This window comes from Simochromis diagramma, unplaced genomic scaffold (assembly GCF_900408965.1).
Source record: "Simochromis diagramma unplaced genomic scaffold, fSimDia1.1 OVJJ01000302.1, whole genome shotgun sequence".
Taxonomy (NCBI): domain Eukaryota; kingdom Metazoa; phylum Chordata; class Actinopteri; order Cichliformes; family Cichlidae; genus Simochromis; species Simochromis diagramma.
In genome coordinates, this window is record NW_024386792.1 from 4,948,410 (window position 1) to 4,967,333 (window position 18,924).

At 38.2% G+C, this 18,924-nt stretch overlaps 1 protein-coding gene across 2 annotated transcripts; it reads left to right on the top strand.

The window, feature by feature from the left end:
- Positions 1-16: 16 nt before the first annotated feature.
- Positions 17-18,683, top strand: abcg2d (ATP-binding cassette, sub-family G (WHITE), member 2d). 2 transcript variants are annotated; one of them, XM_040023937.1, is made up of 14 exons: positions 17-4,623; positions 5,643-5,757; positions 6,912-7,064; positions 7,186-7,343; positions 7,596-7,747; positions 7,919-8,020; positions 8,628-8,878; positions 11,768-11,850; positions 14,330-14,419; positions 14,502-14,623; positions 14,722-14,876; positions 15,774-15,863; positions 16,520-16,632; positions 16,724-18,683. In XM_040023937.1, exons 1-14 carry the CDS (start codon positions 4,571-4,573, stop codon positions 16,869-16,871), a joined length of 1,785 nt encoding a protein of 594 aa, XP_039879871.1. In that variant the 5' UTR covers positions 17-4,570; the 3' UTR covers positions 16,872-18,683. The 2 variants fall into 2 exon arrangements, with proteins under 2 accessions (XP_039879871.1, XP_039879872.1); XM_040023938.1 differs by lacking the exons at positions 17-4,623; positions 5,643-5,757 and adding an exon at positions 6,185-6,613.
- Positions 18,684-18,924: the final 241 nt, after the last annotated feature.

Consider the following 18,924-nt stretch of genomic DNA (forward strand, 5'->3'; position numbering starts at 1 on the left):
CCACTTCAAACAGATAAGAAAACATTGATATTTTTTTTTAAATATTTATTTTTGCATTATGTCTACATATATTCCAGATTTTGCTTTTTTTTTTTTTTATTATTATTTTTTTTAACATGACCAAGTTTGAGCTCGTTGGCGATCTTTATTTAGAAAATTACAAATTTTATGGAAGAATTTGATAAATTAAAGAAGGCAGGTGTCTGAAAAATAAATCTTGGACATCTTAATTGAGTCCAGAGTTATGAAGCTCTGCTCCACCTACTTGACTAATTAAATAACAGGTATACGTAATAAATAATGAAATCTTAATTGTTGTCAGACAAGAACACAATTTCTTTGTTCAGTTGACACAAAAAAAATCTCATTTTTATCTAGATTGATTGTGTAGATTCAAACTGCTTTAAGTTGTTGGGGAAACAACCTGACAAACGAATAATAAAAAACTTCCTGTTTATCCTCAGAACAAATTCAAGAAATTTCCAAATGTAAATGGAGAACTAGACAAAACTAGACATTCACTCAGTTGTGGTCAATGTCAGTTTGATTTCTACAGCACTTTGGTCAGCCTTGTTGCTTTTTAAAGTACTTTACGGGTTGGTTTAAAACCACATGAAACTACACATTAATAAAACAAAATCAAACAAATATATTTGAATAAAACAAGATGATAATAATAATAATAATAATAAAGGGGAACACAACATAAAAAGCCTGATGGGACTTGAATTTGACTTTGAACTTCAATTAAAAGCCAAGTTTTAAAAGGCTGGATTTAAAAGACTGCATAAACTACAGTACAAATATCAAGTGGCAGGTTATTGCATTAGTCTAGGGTCTGCAGCTGAGACGGAATCGAGACTTCGGTTGCACTGAGAGCATCTGGCTACATGTTTTGGAGTTATATAGGTTGAGCGGCTTGACTAAATAGATGAATGACATATTGTTTAAGACTTTAAAAGTAAGTCAGAAAGCAGCCATCTCAGATATACGTGAAAAGTGCCATGTGCCACAAGGATACATGACCACAGCATGGAGATACTCTGAGAGAATATTCTGAGCCACTGTGAGATTTCTCCCAAGGCCACCAAGGGGAGACAGAACTCAAAGTTAATGTTTGTTCTGACACTGATCCAATGGATCCACCACAGAATCCACGGCAAGAAGCACTGAGTGGGATTGCAGGTGTCAGCCATTGCTTCACATCTTTCCTTGTCGTGGGTTCCAGAGTCGTTTTCCATCCCTGCCTTCTGTACATGAATGCAGTAGACGTCTTTAGGTGGAAGCTTCCACAGAGTAGAGTTACTCTGTGACACCAAAGAAGTTACATAAGACCGCTTTCCTAACGCACTTATGTTGAAAATTGATAGGCACACTAATGCACACATGCAGACTCTTTCAAACTCCGGACGCAGCATCACACCGTTGCAATCTAATGCTGCTAAAATTAGGATCATAGTTCTCTACAGTCTTCACAGGATTGTTGGCAACCTAACAGAGACTATATCTTGTGCAATAAATCCATTATGCTCTCCTGTGAAACCTGATCCTGTTTAGTCAAGAGTTGCATGAAGACACAGATATAAATTTTCTTTTACATGCAGGCATCGAAATCCAGCATTCACAGTCACACTCTGGGCTTGTCACACAAAGTTACTGCAGTACATCTACTTTACCAGGATGCCACAGGTAGATATACTCTCTTGTGACAAACTAAAGTTAGCCACACATATTTAATTCATTTGACTGACGATAAAAGTTTGTGTAAAATGAGCCAGGTATGCAAACTTCAATGCAATGATACATTAACATTTAAATTCCCACCCCCTAAAAATCTGTAAGCTGTGTATCTGTCAGTCACCCCTTGAATTAAGTGTCCAGAACTATTAAACTGCATTTCTAGACATTTTAAAAGGGGATAGATGCTCTACTAACTACTTCAGCTACAATCTATTAAGTTCTGACCCTCAGCACTCATGTGTAACCCCATACAGTAGTGGGTAGCTAAACAACAGATTGCCAGATGCAGATTTCATTATATTCCAACTCCTGGAAGAAACCAGTAACTCTGGTGGAAAAGGGGGATAAGCTGATGTATTATAAGTGGCATAACTATAAAAAATGCTTTGATTTATAATGAAGTTATCTGGCTAACTTTTGTATGAATAAAACGGAAAAAAAGAAAAATGAGCAGCTGTGAAAAATGTGATGGGCCTCACCTCCCTCCCCCAGCCTGAGTGGGGTTGACCCTTGTGGGTGAGCTGCCGCTAGCCATCAGTCTGCAGGAGCAGCCCTCTCACATCCTCAACGCCCGGTAAGTCCCAGCTACAAAGATTTTCTCTCCTCTCTCTGTTGATTTCAGCAGCTCCTCAATCATATTTTATTTATTAACGTCTGCAAGAAATCACGTGCAGCTGCTGCTTTGATTTAGCATTGGCGCAAGAAGAAATAGTCCCTTAATTTTATCTCAGGCAGGTTTGACCCATGGAGTGTAAATCACCGAGGTCACGTGTTTTACATAGCTATAATATTCTTGTCCACTCATATACCTGCTGTGTTTTTTTTTTCTTTCTTTAACACGTGAGCTCAAACACAAAACACTGTTATAAAGAGAAGCGCGTGCCACAGAAACAACGTGTGGATTTAAAAACTGTACTTTGTTCCCAATAATAATAATAATAATAATAGTAAAGCACATCAATACGTTTCAGTACATCTTTAGTCCTCTAAATTAATACAAGTTAAAATAAATAGTGGACATGTCCTTTGAGTCGAGCACCCTCATAAATGTGTTTAGAAATATTAAGCTTACAATGTTGTCCAGCACGTCATCCCCGAGTAATGCAGTGAAAAATCCACTGTTCTTTAAATTCCAGGATTTTTATTTGTTGTATTTATTTATCTTTATCAGTTTATCCCTTCGAAGCCGTAGAATACCAGCCTTAGCCTGCATTTAAACTTACAACTTCAAAATTAAATTAGATTAGAGTAGATTAGAAGAAATGTGTGTCCACGTGTTGATCTTTTTTGCTTTATAAAATTTAGAGCTAATGCCTCCTTTGGCAATGAACATTTAGGTACTATCTTGTTGTTTACGACTTTTGCAGGTGTTTATTATTTAAGTGAGACTCTCAGGATGGTTAAAACAGCTGATAACTATGCTGATTTTAGGATTATTGCTTCAAAAAGTGATTTGCATCTAGCAGGTATTCAAGAGGTGGAAACCTTAACACCACTTCAAAGCGATCCTTATCACCATGCTGATCAGTCTGTGCCTTTAGTAAAGTAACAGCGTTTCTTTTTCATGTATAAAATTCTGTGTTTTTGGTTGCAGCAGAGGATGATGGAGAAAACCAGTCACATCAACATTGCAATGATAGAAGACATCGGTACTAACGGGATGGCCGTGTCAAAGGTCGGCACGGGCGTGGACGGGACGAAACAGCGGTGCGGTTCCACCGTGAGCTTCCACAACATCCAGTACAAAGTGCAGCAGCAGAGCGGCTTCCTCTGCAAAAGAAAGATCCTCTCCAAGGAAATACTGGTGGACCTCAAGTCAGTCTCTTTGTCTTTCTCCGCTCTGTCACCTTCTCACTCGCTTTCCTCCGTTTTCTCATCACTCACACACTACGCGCACATGAATTTACAGATATTAACCTGCAGAGCTATGATTTGCTCACTTGATAAGTGCAGCAGAAAACCTGTAAAACATTTAATACCTGTTTTTTTTAAATTATTTCCCCTCTGCTTAAGCTAGCTGAACATGTACAGAACCCCATTAAACAGTAGAAATCTTATGATTTTTACTTTGTTGAATTTCAGAAAAAATGTGAAAATGAATCCTTTTGAATTTTATTGCACTGATTGTTTTAGATTTCTTTTAATTTTGGGGGGTGTCGTCTTGCTTTTTTTCTTTTGTTTTCCATGTCAGTCCAGTACAAAGTGGGACAATAGTGAATAGACCCTTGCAGTTCCTTTCTGATGGTATTAAATACAGCTGACGTTTCCCATGGAAGAATGAATCATTTCACACAAGTTTTTTTTAGGGGGAACCTTTTTCCTGCCACAGTGTTAATTATATGATATTAAGCATGGTTTCTTGCATATAATCTCTCAAATGCACTAAAGAGCAGTCTGCCAGGGAAACGAATTAAACAGCGTCACGTGATCCACCGCCAGACCTTAATTCAGTCTTCAACTCTGTTTTAAATCACTGACTCACTCCGTGCTTTCTGAAGTCTCTGAAGTTCTTTAAATTGTTACATTTTTTAAAATGATATGATATCTGTATTTGCTGTAAAATCCATTCATGAATATTACTTTAAATGGCATTAGGAGGGATGATTCATTTAATAAAAGTGCTGCATTTCAGCATGTGTCTAAGGACCATATTAACTACTTTGATTCACATGCTTTGTGTCTGTGGCATAAAACTGATACAGTAAAAATCTAAGAAAAAACATTTATAATTGGAAACATAAGCAAATATGTGTCCCAGTATTTGAGTTTCTTTTTTCATTATTAAATCATTACACTCTTTTTGCCTGTGTCACTGTCTCGCAGTGGGATTATGAGACCTGGTCTGAATGCTATTCTTGGACCTACTGGAAGTGGAAAATCTTCGTGAGTACCACTTCAGTTTTCAAAAATACAGTTACCGGTAGGTCTATAAATCATTGTATTATTATCTTATTACAGTATAAATCAATTAATCAATATGTGATTGAACAAACAGTAATACAAGCAGTACAAGTAAGTATTGCATTTGCTGTGAACAGCCATCTGACATGTTTGACAGAAGGTGGGTTGTGCTTTGGATCATGAGCATTTTCTCTCCTTCACCATTGTTTTCTCTTCTGTTCATACTGGTACGCGTTCATCTTGGTTTCATTTTTCCAAGGTTTTTTTTTTCCTGAACTGTGCGAGCTCTTGTAGATGTGTAACCAGAGGTTTGCACCTTGTAGTTCAAAGAGTTCAAAGAGTTGTAGTTGTTGCTCTTCACTTGGTTAGATGCGGTGACCCATAGAACTAATTCAGCACTTTAGTCGTCGTAATACTGGGCAGTGGATTCATTGTTTTTAGGAACCAACCAGGTGTTTCATTTGGCCGCTCTTAACCCTGTAAAGCTTGAACCATGATTGTTTTTAACCCTCTCAGGCTCAAATTAAGTTTTTGTTGCTAATGCACAAAAGAATACCTGCAGTGGTACTTCTGAGTAAAAAAAAACCTCATAAAATATGTATGTGGGGTAATCAGGTTGTTAGCTTTTAACTGTTGCAAATCTGCAACACCTGCCTTGAGAGGGTTAAACTGGACTGTTTATTGAACCTTCTGTCAGCTCATAATACTTTGAGCTGACTTCAGATATTCCGTCTGCTTCATTTGTCAGTTGAAATTATGAGGGAAAGAGCCTCACCTAGCCACGAAACGTCTTGTTAATTATTTTTGAACCTTTAAAAATGGGGTATTTATGCATAAAAGGCCTGCAATTCCTAAACAGTTAATGTGATATTTTTAGGCCCGTTGAATTCAAATGACATTGTCTGAATACCTATGGATGTAATTGTATATAATCTTCAAATAATTACCTTAATTTTTGTTTTGGATATCTTTAGAATTTTTCTTTGCTCTTTGTCTTTGAGATTCTTGGATATTCTGGCTGCGAGGAAGGATCCCGCAGGTCTCTCGGGTGAAGTTCTCATTGATGGAGCCCCACAGCCTCCAAACTTTAAGTGCCTCTCTGGCTATGTCGTCCAGGTGAATTTGTATTTCTTTAAATAGCCCATATTAACCATTTTATATCCACTCAGATGCACTGATATGGATATAGTGATATTATGTTTTGAAATATATTTATTTGATAAATGTACAGTGCTTAACAAATGCTTGATACCACCTGCCACAAATATTTTAGAAATCTATCAAAAATTTGTTCAAAACTACACATTATGTTACTATTTATCAGGTAAATAACAGCTGAATTTACATTTTTATACCCAAATTTGAGCCGGCACTCTAGTCGTCTCTGAGAAGTCAGGAATTAATTGAGCGTCAATCACGAAAAATAATTTTTCTGTTTAGGAGCACTAGTAAAAAAATCCTGTAATTCTAAAAAAAAATTTAAAAAATCAGCTTTTTTGTAAAATGTTAAATTGGAAAAATTGTGGATAGGACAGATAAATATATGTTAACATTAAAATAAATCCTTTCAATTAAACAGTGTATGGATGCTGGTGGATTAATCATTACAGAAACATAAGAATTGCTTTTGGTAATTAGCAGTGCTGTTAATTTAGAACAGCTGTGGGATAAAACTTAAATTGTGTTTTGGTCTAATAAACTTGTTAAGCACTGTAAGTCGGAGTCATTCTCTGGTTTATTTTCTACGTACTTAATGCAGCTCTCTTTAGGTGTTAAGTTAAGCAACGTGTAAACTGGCTTTTCACTACTTATTTTTTGTTTTGGGGTTTTTTTCAGTGACGTATTGGCCGGCCTCGACTGGTTTCTTTAAGCTTTCATGCAGAAAAAGCTGAGAGCTTTGACTTTCTCTTAGACTCTGCGTCTGAGAGCAAAGCAAATGTTGTAGGCTGTAAAGCCAACTTAACACACAGAGGTTGGCCCTTAAACATTAAACATAGTGCTGAGATTGTTTGTGTTTGTGTTAGACCTCTTTTAAGAAGAAACTCTTGAGATGAGAAATATTTTGTGCAAGTGTCCTTAGAGAAGACAGGCAGGCAGGCTTAGACCTCCCAGAAAAACCTGCAAACCCTGCCGAGGTTCACTCCTTCTTGCAGTGAGGCAGTGAACTCCGTCTTGTTTCTGGTTGTTTCCCTTAAGGATTTGTGGAAATGATAACTACAAAATAGCTTCTCAGTTTGTGGCCTTTGATCAAGCTTTGGTCTCCCTGCTAGGAAGATGTGGTCATGGGCACCCTGACCGTGAGGGAGAATCTGCGTTTTTCTGCCGCTCTGCGACTGCACGTCTCCGTGCCTCAGGTCGAGAAGGAGGCTCGAGTCAATCACCTCATTAAAGAACTGGGTCTCACCGAAGTGGCTGACTTCAAGGTGCTGCAGATAATCACAGCCTGTCACTCACCTGTCCTCTAACAAGCAGCCTGCCCCGGCAGATGAAGCTCGTTTTCAGCGATTCCCGTTGTGTTTTGTTGGTGTTTTTTTTGTTCCTCAGGTGGGCACGCAGATGACCCGAGGAATCTCAGGAGGAGAGAGAAAGAGGACAAACATCGGCATGGAGCTGATCATCGATCCTGCTGTCCTATTTCTGGATGAACCGACCACCGGGCTAGACGCAAGCACTGCTAACTCTGTCCTGCTCCTGCTGAAAAGGTGAGAAAACCCGGACTTTCTCTAATTTCTCAGATTTCTTTAAAATAAAGTAAAATCTTGAGCTTCTGGGCTTTAAATGATTTTTAAAAGTGTTTCAAGCTAAATTCTGGAGTTTGGTTAACTTTAAACAGAAGCTTATCACTTTACATAGAAGAATTACAGCAGGAAAATTGCTGCTGTTTGCTTCTACTTTATTTAGATCAATTTATTGTGGTGCCTATTGATTTTTTACTGTGTTATGTGTCTTTTCAGAATGGCGAGTCATGGTAGAACCATAATTATGTCCATCCACCAACCTCGCTACTCCATCTACAGACTGTTTGACACTCTTACACTGTTGGTCAGTGGTAAAATGGTGTACCACGGACCAGCACCAAACGCTTTGGACTACTTTGCCAACATCGGTGATTACACTGACTAAACAGTAACATCACAAGACACTTCTTTACAGTTTTCTTTAATTTATGAAGTAAATAAATGTAGATGGATGTGCAGCTTCTAAAAAAGCTGCAGGGTCACTATATGTATAGGATTTGCTTTGATATTGAGCTGCATCATTGTGATTTGTGTTCAAGGCTATGCCTGCGAGGCCCACAACAACCCAGCTGACTTCTTTTTGGATGTGATTAACGGAGACTTCACCGCCACAGCAATGACCAAAGTGCACGGCTCTGAAGGTAGCGGCATAATTAACCATCCATGAATATTCAGTCAAGTTTGTATCACATCTCCTGGTTTAATAGAATAACAACAAACAAACATATCCTGTGCAAATGTGCCCATTCCTTTGCATTTTTCTTTGATTTTGCAACATCCACAAAAAGGCACGATACAATAAAGAAGATACAGTATTTTTACCTGGAACTTTTTATTAACAAGTTATTTAAAGTGTTTTAAATTTGACATTTATAGTGATTAGAATAACATGCCAAACGCACAAATTAGAGTTGACAGAGTAAAACAGGAACACAGATGGTTTTTACTGGACCTCATAACGCCTTAATTTTTGTTAACATTTTCTGCAAGTGAAAAAATTTCACGTGAAAATGTAAGCAGAAAAAATCAGGGATTCCTTCACATCCATGGGAGATTTTGAGAAAGTCATGTAGAAAACAGCTGAAGTCGTGGCTGCTAAAGGGGGTTCTACAAGCTGTTGAATCGTGGGGTGTACATAGTCGACCATTAACTGTATTCTAGAGTCAAATCTGTATATAAAGTGCCAGAGTGAATTGGTGCTATAAACATAAAATATAACTGAGTGGGTTTTTTTGTATTTGTGAACAGATTTGGACTTCAAGGAGCTCAGTAGCTCCAGGCAGAGCATCGAGGAGCGCCTGGTGGATGAGTACAGGAACAGCGGTTACTCCAGCAACACACGAGCCGAACTGGAACGCATTGTTAAAGATAAGCGCTGTGGGTCCCTCCCAAAGTCCCGCACCATCACCTACAACAGCTCGTTCTTTCACCAGCTACGATGGGTCCTTCACAGAACATTTCAGAACCTCATGTTGAACCCCCAAACATCTGTGGCCCAGGTAAGCACGTACACCATCGTCTTTTAGGGCACGCGTTCGACTTTCAGACGTCGGTCAGTGCCACTCTCATGTCTGTCAGCTGAACATAAAGCTCATTAGCTGGTGAAGACTTTTACCAACTTTTTTGTAGCTATATTGGTAACTTTAAATAGTTAATTAGTGACAGGTTTAAACTTAAGTATGTTTAAAAATAAAAGCATACACTGTTCCAAAAAATAGTAATGTCAAAGTATCTTACTGTATATTTTACAGTTTTGTACTGTCTTTCTAGAATATCATTAAATTTACATAGGTAGACTGTGATTTTACATGTCAAAGGTAAAATAACATAACATCACTGTAAATATAGTAAAACACAATTTACTTGTTTTTTAAATATATTTTTTTGTACATATGCATATTTAGATTGTAAAAATACATTCAGAAATGTATCATGATTTCACAAATATTTGTCTGTTATGTGAGAGAATGATCTGTTAAATCCAAATGTAATACTATGGAAAAATATATAAAATGATCGAAAAATTAATGAGAATAATCAATAATTAAAGGAGTATTTGAATTATAATTTTGCTGAAAATTTCATGTCATCTAGGTCTGATTCAATAATTCAGAGGTAACAAGTGAAAATATAATTAATAGGAATAAAAACTAAAAAAAACATATAAATTATATATTTTAAAAAATAAATGTAGAGGTAGGAATTGCAATTAATATAAATCTCAAAGTATTCACAACATTCCTGAACAGAAATAGGCCTCTGCACCTGGGTGAGGGTGTGGCCATGAAAACAATGTGACATGCCATTGGATGTTGGGACACATAATAACATGACGCTAAGCTTCGGCCAATGAATGTGAACTAACAACCACAAGGTCGTGGGTGTGGCTGCATTGTAGGAAAAAATCCTAATATAAAAGTATTTTACTGTGCATTTTACAGTTTTGTTCTGTTCTTCTATAATATCATTAACGTTACGTAAATAGACTGTGATTTCACATTTCAAATGTAAATTAACGTTAAATCACTGTAATGTAATAAAACATAATTTTCATGATTATTAAATGTGTCTGTCTGTACATATGCATATTTAGATTGTTAAAATACATTCACAAATGTATCATGATTTCACAAATATCTGTCCGTTATTTGAAAGATTGAACTGTTGAATTCAAATGTAATGCTATGGAAAAGTATATAACATGATTCCTATAAGCTTGTGTTACATCACATAAGTATTGTTATCATTGCTATTTAGGGCGATCGTGGCTCAAGAGTTGGCAGTTCGCCTTGTGATCAGAAGGTTGCCGGTTCGAGCCCCGGCTCGGACACTCTCAGTATTGTGTCCGTGGTCAAGACTCTTCACCTACTGGTGATGGGCCGATGGTGCGATATGGCAGCCTCGCCTCTGTCAGTCTGTCCCAGGGCATGCAATCCATTATTATTTAAGTTAACTGTATATTTCTGTACATTTACGTATTATGATTCATATTGCCACATTCATTGACCTTGTTTATAGGTAATTTCATTGTTTAATCACATTAACATGTTCCTAATTTAATGTTTAAGATCACTTGAAAAGGCAAGATCCCATGTAAAATTAGCGCAACAAACTGTATTGTCATTACTGGAAATAACCGTATTTTTATGAGGAAGTTATTTTCTGTTATTTTACGGTAGTATTTTGGCACCCCAGCTGCCGGAATATTACTGTTTTTTTAAGATGTTTTTTTTAACAGTGTACATTGTATTGGTTCCATCATCGTGAGCAGGATACGCAGCGTGTTAGAGGGGTCAGCTTTATGCCCTCATTAGTCGCCCCATGGCGGCAAAATGCTGTCAGAAGTCTCCTCACTTTAAGAATTATTAACAGCTAATTGGTCCTAAATAAGTCAAAAATAATCCTTCGAGAAGGTTCCTCGGTGGCATGGGTGCTGTAATCAGCTTTGGTGACTGTTGTGACCCCACTCCTGCCTCTTTGGGCCTGAATCTGAACTGATATCATATCTACCCAAAGCCCCTTGGCCCCGGTGTGGGAGTCATCACATGATGGCATCATGACCTATCCCGCCGCTGCCCAGCTTCCACATGAGGGACTGAGGGGAATGAGGTGAAAAAGGCTCAACCTTACTGGCTTATCCCTTCACCCTGGGAACCGCTTAGTCCTGTCATAACCTGTAAATAGTTTCAGCTTAAAACATGTCTTGCTTTCACCTTTTTTTCCCCTCCATTCAGTCATCTCACCCCAGGATCAGTTCAGGAGGACATAACCTTAGCATTTTCTGCTCACTTCAGTCCTTTGTACCCATGTTTTTGTTTTGTTTTTTACCCTCAAAAGTTGAATTTAGTTTTTCCATAAACACAAACTGGTAAGTGTGGATTAAACTGGACTTCAGGAGGTTTTAAGGTTTTTTATATAACAACAGGGGCAGCACGGTGGCACGGTGGTTAGCACGGTGGTTAGCACTGTTGCCGCACAGCAAGAAGGTCCTGAGTTCAATTCCACCATCAGGCCGGGGTCTTTCTGTGTGGAGTTTGCATGTTCTCCCCGTGTTTGCGTGGGTTCTCTCCAGGTACTCCGGCTTCCTCCCACCGTCCAAAGACATGCAACTTGTGGGGATAGGTTAATTGGATAATCCAAATTGCCACTAGGTGTGAATGTGAATGGTTGTCTGTCCCTATGTGTTGGCCCTGCGATAGACTGGCGACCTGTCCAGGGTGTACCCTGCCTCTCGCCCTATGACAGCTGGGATAGGCTCCAGCGCCCCCCGCGACCCTGAAAAGGATAAGCGGAAGCAAATGGATGGATGGATGGATGGATATAACAACATATTGAATGTGTATGTTGTAGGCACAGAAGTCATCACGTTGTCTAAATCTCTTACGCAGCTGGGAGTCAACGTTTTCCTCGCTCTCATCGTGGGAGCCATTTTCTTTGGGGTCAAAGATGATCAGAGTGGTATTCAGAACAGGTGAGAGAACTGCTCTCAACAGTGAGCTGGAGTCACATAATAATATTTTACAAAATGTTCTGAGTATGTAATGTGACTGTCCTGCTGTCATCTCCAAAAAAAACCAAACATCTTCATGGCTAAATAATTTGTACTTTGATCATTTTAATGTTGTGTGTTATTTGTTTATTTAAAGGATTCCCATTGTCTAAATGCCACAACAGCTAATCAGCTAATCGCTCTCACTTATAATACTTATTACATGGGTGTAATTTAGCTGGTTTAATATATATGGCACTCCATGAAATGCATGTAATAATGTAAAGCTCACACAGCAAAATTCCTTTTGTCTCTCATCGTCTGCAGGCCAATAAATACCTCAACATACTCTTATAAAATCGATGTTTTTATTAACTGTCACATTAACACAGCTTCGGCCTGTTACTGCAGTATGACTGTTACTTCCCCATCTGGTCTTGCAGTTATCGCAGTAAACCATCTGATTTAGAGGAAATGTTGGCACGTGTGAGTGAACAGTGCAGCTTAAAAAATGCTCGAGAAAGTCCTTCACCTCCATAGTCAGGGTGTGAGACGCAGCGATGTGGTTCAGATATGGGTTTAATACACTTGTAAAAGGTTCATTTAAGACTACAAACCAGTCAGCTAACATGAAAAATGTCAACCTAAGATTTGACGCTTCAGTCATAAAATGTTTAAGCTATATTCATGGCTTGGTTTAGTAATGCTTCATTGATCGCTTAAGCCTGTAAAATAACATTTGGGTTGCCAGTTTGTAGAGTGTCTTTCTTTAGCATGGTACTTCACTTGAAGACACAGTGTGTCTTTGCTTCCCTCTTTCCAGATTTCTTGTGTGTGCCTCATGTCAGCGAACTGAGCGAAATCCAGCAGCATTAGTGAGGAAAATTACTAATAAGCAATTTATTAATTGTTTGGACTCTACATATTTTATAGATGATGTTTTCCACAATATGTAAACCCCAAAACTCTTTTTTTTAATGCGCTGCAACTACAAAAAATCTATATCGATGGGCAAATGTTTAAATTAGTAGCTTTAGTAGCATTTATTTTTATTAGTAAGCCATTGTTTTAAACTGGTCTTCTTTTATTGTTTCATTTTAGGTTGTTTTGTTTTTATTTTTTAATACTATGCGTTTACACGCTAAAGGCAACATGTTTCCCCATAAATGTTCAGGTCAGTGACCGCTTCTGGTGAAAAAGTGTGAAAGGTAATTCCCGCTCGGTTAATCCTCTTACCGTTTTTTATTGGGCACAACCTGGTACTCGCAAGTCCAGCGAAGCCCATCAGAGACCTCAGTGGTCTCTCTTTTTCCTTTCAGTAGTGTACAGGGACCTAATGTGATTATATTCAAGGTCAGTGCACATGCAGAATGGCAGACAGCCCGTACGTGGCTTAAATGTCTCAAGTTTCTCACCCCTCCTTCATCTTTGCTTGGTGTAGGGGCTAATATTGGGGCAACAACAATCAGCATCAACAGTCAGCATAGGGAAATCAGCAATGAGGGAAAAAACCCAGAAAACAAACGCAAAAGAAATTTGTGAGGAGTCGTGTGAAATATTTCTCAGATTGGGAGTCTGTGCTCAGGACATCGGTGACAAACTACTGCAAACATTTTCAAGTTTTCAAAGGTCACGTTACAGTATGTAAGATCTTTAGTCTTTATTCTGCTCTGAACATGACTGTTTTCTTAACAGTTCAGTACTGTGCTGAAATTCTTGAGCTGCCACTCACTTCTTTATGTTTTGCTAAGAAAATGTGAAATAAGTACAGTGATTTGTGCAAACTCCATACAGTATATTCCTGTACAGAGTTTGTACAATTCCCCATACTGAAAAGTCAATATTTGGTCTGACTATCATTATTCTTCTACACAGCCTGAACTCCTTTAGGCAAGCTTTCTTACCATTTCTTTAAGTTATCTTTGGGGATAGTTCTCCAGGCTTCTTGACGGACATTCAAAGGTCTTTGGATGTTGGCTGGCTTTTGTTCTGTTCTCTGTCAACATCATAATGACGAAGTCTGGGCTCCAATAGTTCCCCAGGCTTTCTGAAAGACCTTCAGAAGACCTGGAGAACTATTGCTCAAGAAACTCTGGCTCTTTGAAGGCAAAATATAAGGAAATGAGGGGTGGCTCAAGACTTTTGCACAGAGCTGTGTCTTTGCTTCTGTGTTGATTGACAGGTTGGAGTCTCATGTTATTTTTTTCTAAGACTTTTCCTGGAAAGCATCCTATACAGGTCTTATCTGTGCAGTCTCTTTTTGAGTATAGCGTGCACTTTAAGTGTTGTGCTGTCCGAGAGGTTCCAATTCCAACTTTATTTATACAGCACCAAATTACAAAAACAGTCGCCTCAAAGCGCTTTCTATTCCAAGGTAGACCCTACAATAATACCTACAGAGAAAAACCCAACAATCACATGACCCCCAGTGACCAGACTTTTGCTTTTCTGATTGCTCCAGGATGGGCGCCCTCTTCTTCATCACTACCAACCAGTGTTTCAGTACTGTGTCTGCTGCCGAGCTCTTCATCACTGAGAGGAAACTCTTCGTGTAAGTTCTCCATCAGGACGCCGTATACATGTGTGTGTGACTCTAGATTGAACTGTTGCTTTATGTGTTTCTCTCGTGACAGGCACGAGTACATCAGTGGCTACTACAGAGTGTCTGTCTACTTCCTTTCCAAGATCCTGTCTGATATCGCTCTGCGCACCGTCACCTCTGTTATCTTCAGCTGTGTTGTCTATTTTTTGATTGGTGAGACTTTTATCTATTTAACTATTTTAATTTTTGCATTTAAATTTAAATAAATGACATCAGTGTGTAAAAACCCACAAAACTGTGTGTCCAACCAGGGCTCAAATCCACAGCAGAAGCCTTTTTTGTCTTCATGCTGACGGTGACTCTGGTGGCCTACACAGCCACAGCCATGACCATGGCCATCTCAGCTGACCAGAGTGTCGTGGCTCTTGCCAACATCCTCATGACCATCACCTTTGTCTTCATGATGGTAAGAGATACAGCAACCCCATGACCCACATAAATAAGTTGGAAGGGAGAAGGAGTAAAGATGACATCTCCGTTTTTTGTTTTAGGCAGCTTTAGGGTTTTTTTAAAAAAAATAATAAATGAGACATTTTAAACGGAAGACTCACTGATGACATAAACTCACTGGTCACTTTAACATCAGATGTGGTTATAAAGGGATGGAGATGGTCAGCAACAATACTCGGCTATGCTGGGGTGTGGTCTTATTCAAGGTTTGATGTGTCGTGCATTCAGAGATGCTCTTCTGCACACTTTGACTGTCACGAGTTGGTTGCTGTTGCCTGCTCAGAGCAGTCTGACCATTCTCCTTTTACTTTTGGCATCAACAAAGCATTTTCACCCAGACCTGCCATTCACTGGATATTTTCTCATTTTTTGAGATTGCTGTGTGGGCAAAAATTCACTTCAATCATCTTTCTTTCCCATTCTGATGCTCAGTTTGAACTTCAGCAGGTCTTCTTGACCTTGTGTACTTGCTTAAATGCACCAAGTTGCTACTACGGGGTTGACAAATTAAGTATAAGAACGGCAATGCCTAATGAAGTGGCCAGTAAGTGCATTTTAAATGATTGTTGATTGATTTCTTAATCAATAGCAAAATTTTCCAGAAAACATTGACTATTGAATCTATATCTGACTAAGTCTCTATAAGCAACACAGATATATTATATTATCCGTATATTATAATGAACAATAGACAGTTATTCATCTACGTTTTACTGTCTGATAGTAAAAGCTCCCGTGAGACTAATAACATCCTGCATCTGGACTTTGAAACATTTAGATGTGTTTGTAAGTCGTGTTATGTCAGCTCTACCCTCCAGAAAAAAGACATCTAAACTGACTTTGTGTCTGCTAGATTTTTTCAGGACTCCTGGTGAATCTACCCAGCACCAAAGACTGGTTGGCTTGGCTGAAGTACTTTAGTATTCCTCGTTATGGTCTTGCAGTAAGTCAGCATTAAAGGCTTTGACAGCAGACGATGCAGATATTTAGAGAAAGTAGCAGAAACAATTCAAAATTCAGACAGAGGTCATCACCTCAATGAAATAAATACACATCACAGACAACCTCCTTCACATATATGTTTTAGCAGTTTTAGTTTTAATTGTCTGTAAGTGTGTTTTTATTGAACTGGGGTTGGACCTGAACTGGGCTCTAAACTTGATGTTAGATGGCTGAATGCATAGACTTAAACAGACTTCTCTGATTTTAACTGTTGGGTGTTGCACGTTATACCAAACATACATGACCAAGTGGATAGCCTACTGATAATGCACTTTAAAAACCCCATATATAGTAACTGTCATGTTTGAAGATGGAGCCAAACTCAAAGGAGAGGATTAAGGCCAACAAACTAGGGACCAACTGACCACAAGCACAGCTAAAGACAGCGTGCAAGAGACAAGAGACTTTAAAAATGAAACAGGAAATTACTTTATATGGCAACTTATACGTGAAAAGGGAGTTGAGACCCAAAAGAGAATAGCTACATTACATTTATTGTTTTAAAATGGAACTAATGATCTGCCAAACGCACCATTTTGTATTTAAATTGTTCTGCTAAGGATTTACTGCTCTGCCTCACCTGCTGTCTTTGTTCAGGCCTTGAAGATAAACGAATTTGTGGGTCTGAGGTTCTGCGAAGAGGTTGTAATCCGAAACAGCAACATGTCAGCTATGACAGCCAACTGCACTGTGAAAACAGCTGGCCAGACGTGAGTAATTGGTCCAGTTCTGTCTTACTGGTTAACAACATGTTGTATTGTGGCTCTAATATCTGACCAGTTTGAACATGCCTCATTTCAGATGCACAGGAGAGCAGTATCTGGAGTACCTGGGCATAGACTACACCTGCTGGGGTCTGTGGGAGAATCATGTAGCTTTGACTGTTATGATGATCATATTTCTCATCATTGCCTATCTGAAGCTTCGCTTCATCAAGAAATTTACTTAATGCGTTATCTGTTTTTTACTTTAATGTACCAGCACTGATAGATCTTGTGCTCAGAAATAGCACAATTAAAGCTACATTTATATATTGGGGGTTTAGTTTTATTTTACACTGCCCTCATATCTTTAGCATATAATGAAGCCAAAAGAAAGTTAGAGTACAAGTGCAAATACTGAAATAAAAAGCTGAAAGCAGCCGAAAACAGCTAGCTAAACTTTTCTAGAGTTCACGTTTTTACCATTAGTCTCCCTGTAAAGCTCATAAAATCTTATTGTGTGTTGTGTTCAGCTGCTCATTAACCCTTTTACGCATAGTGGTCACTACAGTGGACAGCTATTCAAACACTGTTTTCTTGTATTCATATCAGTGTTGATGGTACACTTGCACATAAACCACTACATTGGACACTGATGTGTCACTCCATACCCTGCCGCTCACTCTAAAGGTGATGTTGTCATGTAAAAAACTATTTGAAAAATACATGTTTAAAAAATGAAGTTCAAAAATCTTTTTTTCATGCCTAAAGATGAATAAAAATACTGATTAAGGTTGTCCTAATCAATCACATGGTAGCAACTCAATGCATTGATGCATGCAGACATGAACAAGATGACCTGCTAAAGTTCAAACAGAGCATCAGAATATAGAGGAAAGGTGATTTAACTTGAACATGAAATGGTTTTTGGTACTAAATGGATTGGTCTGAGTGTTTCTGAAGCTACTGATCTACTGGGATTTTCCCCACACAACTATCTCTAGGGTTTACAGAAAAAAGTCAGAAAAAATAGAAAATATCTATTGAGCAGCAGGTCTCTGGGTGAAAATGCCTTCTTGATCGCAGAGGTCAGACATTCAACAATATCCAACTTGTTAAAATCAAAGTGTACAGAAGAGCATCTGTAAATACACGACAAACCTTGAAGCAGGTGGACTACAGCAGCAGAAGACCATATCACAGCCTACCTGTGTTGCTCACCCTGTCCCTTTTGGATCGCAGTGTACCCATCTTCTGATGGCTGCTTCAGGCAGGATAACACACCATATCACAAAACTCAAATCATCTCAAACTGGTTTCGTTAACATGACAGTGAGTTCGCTGTGCTCGAATGACCTCTACAGTCAGCAGATCTGAATCCAGTACACTATATTTGGGACATGGTGGAATGGGAGATTGATGTGAGCTGACAAATATGCAGCAGCTGTGTGATGCTATCATGTCAGTATAGACCAAAGTCTGTGAGGAAAATTTCCAGCTCCTTTTTAAATCTCCCCAACAAAGAATTAAAGCAGCTCTGAAGGCAAAAGGGGTCCAACCCAGTACTAGCAACCTAGTGGAGATGCCAGCGTGTGTATTTATTGTGCAGATATAAAAGTACCAGTATACCAAGTAAGCAAGTATGGCTGTTTCCCAAAATATCAAAACCTAGTTGTTGGTTCCTTTGTTTACTGTTATATACATTTAGTCTGGATAAAATCTTTGTGGGTATAAAAAATTGTGAGTCCAAAACAAACTAGACAGAATATTTTCAAATTATAGGATAAAATTATGAATTTTCCAAAGTGAAAAAGTGTAGAAATTAAAAAGTATACTGGCCTCAAAGTAAACTTTCAAAGCTGTTTATGAATATTTACTTCTGCAGCATTTGTCAGTTTGTGACTTTTTCCCAATACCTTTGTAACCCAGTTGTTTTGATTAAAGTTTCCAAATTATACTTATTTAATTGTGCTATTAATTTTTCATAATATAATTAAAAGCTGATCATTTGTAATTGTAGATATTAAAGCATTACATCAAGTGGCTTTATCTGTTTTCCAAAGCAAAACTCTGTAATACATTTATACTGTTAGTTTTTTCATACCATGTATAAAGATTTTCATGTAACTTTTGGTCTTGTGTTTTTTTTATTATTATTAATGCATTAATTATTATTAATACAGTTATAAACCTTAGTGTAGTTACCACACACCAAAACCATGATATAAATTCTCCTGAAATAAGAAACTTTTTTTTTTTTTTTGCGTAACTTTAAATCAGTGTATATGGAAGAATTTGAAG

What these genes read in the sequence shown, in the direction of transcription:
- abcg2d (XM_040023937.1), top strand. Translation starts at nt 4,571, where the DNA reads ATGAGACCTGGTCTGAATGCTATTCTTGGACCTACTGGAAGTGGAAAA. An exon ending in ACTGGAAGTGGAAAATCTTC is followed by an intron (nt 4,624 to 5,642) that starts GTGAGTACCACT and finishes TTTGTCTTTGAG; the next exon opens with ATTCTTGGATATTCTGGCTG. An exon ending in TCACCTTTGTCTTCATGATG is followed by an intron (nt 14,877 to 15,773) that starts GTAAGAGATACA and finishes TGTGTCTGCTAG; the next exon opens with ATTTTTTCAGGACTCCTGGT.